Here is a 9190-nt window from a genome sequence, read left to right on the forward strand (position 1 = left end):
GTGTATGACGTGTAAGCAGAAACACGTTGTAAACGTCGATACCAAAGATCATGAGGTCGTAATTTACCGTTTAAAGCATGGAGATTAATAGTGCCACAGTCCTGTGAGAAACACCTATACTGCAAATATAAAAACTGGTGCAAATCTTGTGAATGAGTATTTTGTGATAAAAATGAAAACCAGCAAAGACATAAAATTCTGGATATCAAATTAGCCTGCACTGTTCAAAGACAGGAACACAGAGAAAGAATCATTCAGATTAGAGACGAGAGTCTCCCAAATAATCGTACAATCTTAGCAGGTCTCAAATTTGAATTTAAAGATGTAGAGACCTTGAAGGCAAAAATCTCTGACATCCAACAAGAGCTTGTTGTTAAAGCTGAAAACCTGAAAAAACTAATCGATATACATAGTAGGACACTTAATGGTTTATATAAAACAGATTTTTATATGAACTTTGTATTGAAGCATAAAAAATTAAGAAATATGTGCACATATACGAGCAACTAGCAAGCAAGCCAGTAAAGTTTCTGTTGTTCATAAAGAAAACCCCTGTCCCCAAATCAATAGACCCTCCTGATGACATAATATTTAGCTTTTTCGAAGAAATCGATAAAGGAGACATGACTGACATTTTAGTTGACATCAAAATAAGAGAAATAAGAAAAAATAAGCGAATGTTAAAGCGGATGCGAATATTTATTTTAAAGAAGTATGTTGCTGTAACTGACTTAATTCAAGGTTTTCACATTTCTTTTGTGACATCGGATAAAATTTGGGTCAGTGATGGACGCAGGCTTACTTTGACAAATTCTAAAGACAATAAACTACATCATTTGTCAGATGTTAATAAAAATTATGGAGTACATACTGTAAACAATGCACAAAAAATAATTTATGTAGACGAAAACTGGAATATCAACAAACTAAGTGCAGACAATACTACAAAATTGACGCTGATTCAGAGAACTGGACTATGGGAACCATGGTGTATTTGTCACTCTGCCTCTTCTGGTGATTTGCTGGTCATGATGAGGTATGATTCAGATAATCCTACTATTAATTCAGAGGTGAAATTCATTCGGTTTAATGCCAAAGTACAACCAGTACAAACCATCCATTATGACAGCTCAGGCAAGCAACTCTATCGTGAACCTTTCTATATCACGGAAAACCACAATGGAGATATTGTTGTGTCTGATAGAGGGAAGGGTGTGGTGGTCACAGACTGTGAAGGAAAATATCGTTTCATTTACAACGAGGCACCACATGAATTCCCATTTGGATTCTTTATGCCAAGTGGGATCTGTGTAGACGCACTCTTAAATATTCTTATTTGTTGCCGATATGACAACGCAACAAGGACGGTTATCTCCTGTCTATTATATTAAAGATTGGATATGGATGGCTGAACCATTGGGACTGGGATATGACGAAAAAAATCATCTTGTTTGGGTGGGATCAGGCCGCAAAAACAGACTATGTATATTCAGACATATAAAACGACGAGATAATCTTGTATAAAAATCAAATAGCAAGTGTTTCAAAAAATTGTTTCATACCATTTGGATAGTACTTTGTTTTTGTAATACGGAATGCTTACTTTTCCTGGGCACCTGATCCCATCTCTGAAATTTCCTGGAATTGTGTGAAGGGGACAAAGGATGCGTGGTCGCATGACTCAGTTTAATAAAATATTTACGAAACAAGATTGAAACAACAGTACTTGTATAATTTTTTGACTGTTTGTTTGAATTCACAATCTTGTATAAAAAAATCTAAACGCATTCAAACTTTCTTGCAAATATTATCAAATTACGGAATAGATTAATCCACTCTTCTGTTTCCTTACACTGCGCGTCCAACGTTGGATCTCTTAGTACATGAAGATTATACATGGTAAAACGTGGATAATATTATTATAAAACTGGTCATGATCAGTACATGGTGGGGTATTTTGTGAATTAGAGAGCACAAAAAATATTTTTACATGGTTGTTGACGGAAATATTTTTGTAGGTATGTCTTATTTCGCTGATATGGCAAATTTGTGACGTCATAGTTGGGTTTTCCCGTACTCAAGAAATGTAGACATGATACGTTTTTCTCATGCTCATGTCTTGTTTAGCCATGCCCTGTGCAATATTAGCTCAGCTTCACCTATCGATATTTTTACAGTTAAAAAATAACATGACGAACTTGCATTTCAACGTAAATTTTCAAATTTTGAATGATAGAATTTTTTGTAAAGTAATTTCTTAAAACATTTCTGTGACGTTATCGTTGTTAAACCTGGTTCAATGAATGTGTTATTGTTCTGCACCCCGTCCAATAAGTTATTTGTAAGTGCCCAATAGGAGCGAGGCAAATAAGTAAACAGCACTTAAAAGGCAATGACAAATCAAACAATTTAATATGAACAATGTAGGAAATTAGTAGCGTTAAATGTTAATATTTCACAAAAAATCCTATTGAAAATGGCACAAATAATCCAGTGAATTGAATGTCTCAGATTCGTTATTGTAGACGCATCCGTGGCTCCGATCATAAATTTCCTAAATCCGCCGTTCATTGCTTTATAATAGATTCATTTCACAATGATTTGGGCTTTTTGTTTATTGAAATATCAATTTTTTCGCATTTAGCACAAAATTTAGCTCACGAAATTCCAACGGAATCTGTAATTTCGTTCGGAGATTTATGACAATTTGTCCATCTAGTCCTGCGTCGTTTGAGCGAGGATCTGTCGTTGTTTAAAGGACTGGCTGGAGTAAAATCCTTCCGAGTTCGAAACCTGCACAAAAAAGAGAAAGTGGTGCATTTTTAAAAATATATCAGAAATAATCTCCCAATTTCATAGAAAATGCTTTAACAGTTGTTGGAATTAAATCCTTCAAATCCTATTGCTTTACAAAAATTACTTGATGACGGAAACTGTTTCCTGCAAATTCCGAAACATCAGAATATATATCTTAATTTCATAGTAAAAACTTGAACTGAGGCACCTTGGTGTAATCAATAAATGGCATCGTCAAAACACCCGATTCTGAAGGTATTTTTTAAAATTAAAATGTACGTCGTCATCATTGGTCGTTGTGTTTTAAAATGAATAATTGTAAAGAATTTAGTAGAACTGACTTTTACGCATGTGTAGTATGAAACAAAAATGATAACATCAGCAAACTTTCACAAGACACCACAACAGAGTCAACACTAGTAAAGAGATCAGATCCCTGGAAACCACATTGTATCTACAGTTCCCTGTTAAATGGAGATTTACTGGTACGTTCTGGTAAATATGATATAGGGAAAGACTACCACGCAGAAGCAAAAGTAACCCGGTACAACAGTAAAGGATTACTGATCCAAACTATCCAATACAAAGGCGATGGTCAGTCACTTTATGATTGTCCTGTATACATAACAGAGAACAGGAATAGAGATGTTATTGTGTCAGATTTGAGAACTCCACACAGTGGTGCATTCTGGTCAAATGAAAGTGAGTCTGAACAATTTAGTAACGCCATAGCAAATCTTGGTGCGACTTTGGGAGATTCATTAGCAGCAAAACTAAGCCAAGTTTGGTCTCAAAGTAAACATTGACAGTTTCAATGATGAAATTGACAGTTTTATGTGTTTTAATAGTCATTGCAGTGTAAAGCAATGACAGACGGGGGAATATGTAAGATAGTGTTTAAATTTTCAAAAATAATAATGAAGGATTAATTATTAAATATAAAAATGTAAGATAGTATATTAAGCATAATAAAATAAATTTTAGCAATTAAAAGTGTTGCCCCTGCTGGTGTTTGATCCGGGGACCTTTCAATTGTTGGGCGGGGGCCGACCCACTTGACCAGTTACACTTTGCATATAATGTCCATTTAATTAATACAAATATAGATACACGTTTGATTTAAAATACTCAGAATCATATATTAACAATAATTTTGAATGATAGAACCTGGTTTATTAGGAATATTTATACAGTGTGAACTTGATAAAAAAGTAATTTAGAAAAATTATTTTTCAAAATATAATTTTCTTTGTGTAACAAACGTCATGTAATTATCAGAAGCTATATTTGCGTTGTTCGATCTTAAGAAAGTACATAGAAGATCTCTTGGACTTATTCTGTAATGTAAGTAAAATTGTGGTATTAAATGTTTTATTTTTATGCCCTCGTAACGAAGTTTCGGGGGTATATAGTTTTTGTCGTGTCCGTCTGTCTGTCTGTCTGTCTGCCTCTCTGTCTGTTTGTCTGTTTGTCCGCAAAACTTTAACCTTGCCCATAACTTTTGATTTGTTGGAGCTATGACTATCATATTTCATATGTATATTCCTTGAGACAAGACCTTTCTTTGGGTACCACCAAATTTGACTTTTGACCTTGACCTTGGAGTTTGATCCACTTTTACATGAAAATTTTAAACTTTTACTTTTGCCATATCTTTTGAACAGTATAAACCAGGATATTTATACTTTACATCTGTAATGTTTGCTAAAAGACCTTTTATTGGATATCAACAACCTTGACCTTTTGTCCTTGACCTTGTAGATTTCCGTACTTGTGAAAAAACTTTAAACTTGGCCATAACTTTTGAACGGTAAGTAATATGGCTGTCATACTTCATATATGAAATCCTTGTGAAAAGACCCCCTCATTGGTTACCAAGAACTTTAAATTTCTGACCTTGACCTTTGAGATTGACCTACTACTGTGGTTTCATCAATATTCGTTGAGGACCAATTTTCGTGGATTTCGTTGTTGAGCAGATCCACGAATTCAAATGTTCATTGAATTACGAAATATGACATTCATTTGTATAGGAAATGCTTTTGTCCACGAAATTACGTATCCTCGAAACTGTCTGTTTTACAAAATCCACGAAAATTGATGCCAACGAAAATTGATGAAACCACAGTATAAAAAAAGAAATTCTTGACCATAACCTTTAAAGAGTGAGGGCTAGTGCTTTCATACTTTACACAATTGATTCTTATGACAAGACCTTTCATTTGATAACAAGTACGTTGACTTTGACCTTGGAGTTTGACCTACTTTTTAAAAAAATGAACGTTGGCCATAACTTCTGAATGGTTAGAGCTAGGGCTTTCATGCTCAACATAAGTATTTTATGTGGCAAGACCTTTCATTTGATACTAATTACATTGACCTTTTGACCTTGACCTTGGAGATTTTTGTACTTATTTAAAAAAAACTTTAACATTTGGTTACTTTTAAATTTCACAATTGTTTTCCAGTGAGAATACCCTACTATTGGTACTATTTAGTTAAATTTGCATTTAAGAAAAGCATAATCTGCTATGTTGCTATAGCGTTTCTCTATATTAACTACTATTACGGTGATGGCGGAACAGAGAAAACACTATGTTAAAATAATTCGCTGTTTATTAGTGCCCGCAGTTATAATATACAATATAGATTACAATAATGGCGGAGCTGACAGAGACACGTCTGTACTCTGCAGCATGTAATAGAAAAGAGAGCGAGGATAGGTATACGTCACGACAGGTGCTGTGACGTATACCCTGTGATCGGAAGTAGCAGGGCAAATCGTGCCCAGTACCTCCAGGACCACCACATTCCTCCCCATTTTGAAAAAGGGCGTCCCAGCCCGTAACACAAGGACAAACTATCATGTACATAAAAATTCACAATTATATCCTAGCGGGGCCTAACATTTTTAAAATCAATTAAACATAATCTCTAACATTTACATAGATAAACAAGCAAGCATATAATAATACAATATCAATATTACATATATTTAAGCATTAATGTCCATAATAAAAATTATAAAATAAAAAGAAATTAACAGAATATTATCACAGTTCACAGAATCTCACGCCCGTTCCTGGTCCTGGGCGCCTCTCGTCCGAGTCTTCTCGGGTCCACCTCTGGGTCCTCCGGGGTCGTCCTCGTCAGGTGGTTCCTCGGTGACATCTGCGGTCGGCATCTCCGGATCCGGACATCCGGGCCCAGGACAGACATGAAGTCTAGCGTGGCATCACGTCCACGACTCCGTCGCGAACGCTCAATCCTGGAACTGGCTCACCAAGTGATCCTCCTTGGAACATCAATGGTAAATCAAAAATCAGGAACACCAAGGATCGATCATAAAAGCAGGGAAATATCCCTGAATAATTAAAGGATCTGCTTCCCTAGCAGCAAGAACTAATATTTACAATCCAGCTAAAAATAGCTGCACATAACCCCGCATCCCTGCGGGACATAATTCTCCAAACTAGTCGCGACCAACATCGACGGGACTGCATTCGGGGCAGATATATTAAGGTATCGACTTGGCATAGTCTTCACTTATACCTACACACCCCGGATGGAACCAGTCCCGACAGATGTCGCACTGCACCATCATCCCTTTGGGATTAGACTGTAAGCACACACAATATTTCCTGGTTTTAGCTCCCCTGGTGGCTCTAGGTCTCTTGGGCGACTGAGGTTGTTTAGATTGATCTAGTCTTTCCCTAACCCGCTTACGAGTACCCATATACGGACCTGACTCCGCTGGCTTAGAGCTTACTTTTGGGTGACCCCCACTCCCCGGGCTCTCAGGACTTATTGCTGAGTCTGCAGTCCCCAGCGGTGCCACCGCATCATGCGTAGGAGAACTTTCCCCATTTCGGGGTACCGACTGTCCGGGCAACTTATTCTTATTGTTTATTAACCATTTGGGGAGTTGCCTGGACTCGCACCTTTTAAGCTTGTCATGGTGCATGACCTTGACCTCGCGCCGAGATTTTACAACAAATATTGTGTCCGATTTGGCTTCTATTATTATCCCAGGACCCCTCCATACTCACTCTACCTTTTTTCCCGCATTGCGGCGCCAGTAGACCAAATCTCCGACCTTGAACTTACTGGTACGGACCTTAATGTCGTGAGACCTTTTCATTGCCTTTTGCGCGACTTTTAGTTTTCCGCGGGCAATGTCGTGCGCGCTCTGAACATTTTCTTCTAGATCACGCACATACTTGTCGACCTCACCCTCCTCCCCATTCTGAAAGGACGTGGAAGGCGGTGGGGCGAACATCAAGGTTGCTGGTATATTTACTACTCTACCCATCATGAGACGATTTGGAGTGTATCCAGTATGGCGGTTTACCGCGGACCGCAACGCTCCAGCCAATGGGCCTAGGTACTTATCCCATGACTTGGGCTGGCCATCTACGTAGCAACGAACCGCGTCCATTAGAGTGCGGTTATAGCGCTCTACCTGGCCATTCCCTGACGGACGGTAGGGTGTGGTCCTGGCTTTATGGATCCCTAACATGGCACAAATCTTACAGAACAGCTCGCTCTCGAAGTTACGGCCCTGATCTGTAAAGATTTCGTAAGGATAGCCAAATCGAGAAAAGAAGTCATTGATAGCGGAACGGGCGGTAACTTCCGCTGTCTTAGACGGAAGCGGAATACACTCTACCCACTTGGTAAAGTTGTCTACCATCATAAGTATGTATTCGTTTCCGCTATCAGTTCGAGGAAGCGGCCCGAGAAAGTCTAAATGTACCCTCTCCATCGGGCTTCCAGCTTGATAGCTCTTGAGCTCGGATCTGTTCGGCAACGAACCCCGCTTATTCCTCGCACATACGTCACAGGTCTTGACATAAAGCTTAATATCCTTTGTCATGCGCCACCAGTAGAACTGTTGTTTAAGGCGTTCTTTAGTTCTCTGGATTCCCTGGTGACCGGAGGACGGTATGTCGTGACATAAGTGCATGATCTCGGATCGGAGACTCCGCGGCACCAGGAACCGACGGGGCGCATCCGAGTCATCCGATTCTCGCCAAACAACTCCTGTCTCGTCGATATAAAAACAGTCTCGCTCCAGAAGATAGCACTTTTCTTCCGGACTACAGATAATTAAGTCACTTTCAGTAGGTAGGCCCCCAGAGTCTAAGTACGGTCTCAGGTATACTATAGCTTTGTCATTTTTCTGTTTCCGAGCGATATCTACGGAACTGTATGAAGAAAGCGAAATTCCCGCAGTGTCATCTGTTAACTGACAGACTTGAGGACTAACTGTCTCAATCTTGGGATCTAGACTCGACACCCCACTGACAGCAATCTGAAAACTGGGTAGTGCGGACGCACTGGCAGTCAAAGGAGTATCTTCCTAAGGACTAGAAACAATAGCCTGACGGAGAGTGGGATCTAACGAATCACAGTTACCCCCCTCAGCGGACGGACTTCCCGCTGGCACAGGCGTTTCGTCAAAGAGTTGGGACAAAGGAATTACATCGTCTATTTCGGTGTTAAACTCATGCCAGCGCTCGTGGGCTCGGCGGCAATATCGGCATCCGCCGCAGGGCAAGTCTTCAACCCTAATTCTCGTCGAGTACCCCTGGCATGAATCGGGTATATCCCGGGACAGAGCGTCGGCATTCACATGCCTCTTTCCCGGACGGTGCACGATCCGCATATTATACTGGCTCAGTTTTTCGAGCCACCGAGCAATCTGGTTCTGCGGATGCTTGAAGTAACCCTAACCCTAACCCTAACCCTGACCGTGAACTCGCGACACAGCAGGTAGTGGCGGAATTGTCTCGTAAACTTAATAACCGCCAGTAGCTCTTTACGAGTAGTACAATACCTGCGTTGTTCTGCGGATAGCACAGCACTCCCATACCCTATTGTTCTTTCTTTCCCACCCTGGATTTGGCTTAATTCCCCGCCCACGGCATAATCCGAGGGTCAGTATCCAGGATGAAATGACCTGTACTGTTCGGTATCGCTAGAACTGGAGGTTTAGTCATTAACTGAATAAGTTCCTCGAAAGCATTATGTTGCTCTTCCCCCCACCGGAAACCACTTTTCCGGTAACCGCATACAGCGGAGCTGCAATTCTGGAGAAGTGAGGGATGAAACTACGGTGATAATTGGCGAAGCCAAGAAAGCGTTCTACGCCCTTAACATCACGCGGAACAGGCCAGTCACGCACTGACTCAATGTACTGGTCCCCCATCTCAACTTCGTGCTCGCTCATGGTTCTACCAAGGAACTCGACCTTAGTCTTAAACAGCTCGCACTTCCAAGGTTTGAATTTAAGGCCATATGCTCGGAACCGCTCAAACACTTGTCGTAGGTTATCAAGGTGAGCGTGTGCCGAAGATCCTAGGACTAAGATATCGTCTAAGAAAGCTAAGGC

General features: G+C 40.0%; 1 protein-coding gene across 1 annotated transcript; it reads right to left on the bottom strand.

Annotated features, from left to right (window-relative positions):
- Positions 1–6313: 6313 nt before the first annotated feature.
- LOC134231797 (transcription factor 19-like) lies at positions 6314–6760 on the bottom strand. Its single transcript, XM_062713768.1, has one exon. It carries the CDS (start codon positions 6758–6760, stop codon positions 6314–6316), a length of 447 nt encoding a protein of 148 aa, XP_062569752.1.
- Between the last annotated feature and the right edge of the window lie 2430 nt (positions 6761–9190).

The sequence above is a fragment of the Saccostrea cucullata genome, unplaced genomic scaffold (genome assembly GCF_032062105.1).
Source record: "Saccostrea cucullata isolate Sc308-1 unplaced genomic scaffold, CSIRO_AGI_Scuc_v1 ctg1220, whole genome shotgun sequence".
NCBI classification, from domain to species: Eukaryota; Metazoa; Mollusca; class Bivalvia; order Ostreida; family Ostreidae; genus Saccostrea; species Saccostrea cuccullata.

Bases quoted from the DNA above. Each gene is read 5' to 3' on its own strand.
- LOC134231797 (XM_062713768.1), bottom strand. From the start codon at position 6,760: ATGCACCATGACAAGCTTAAAAGGTGCGAGTCCAGGCAACTCCCCAAA.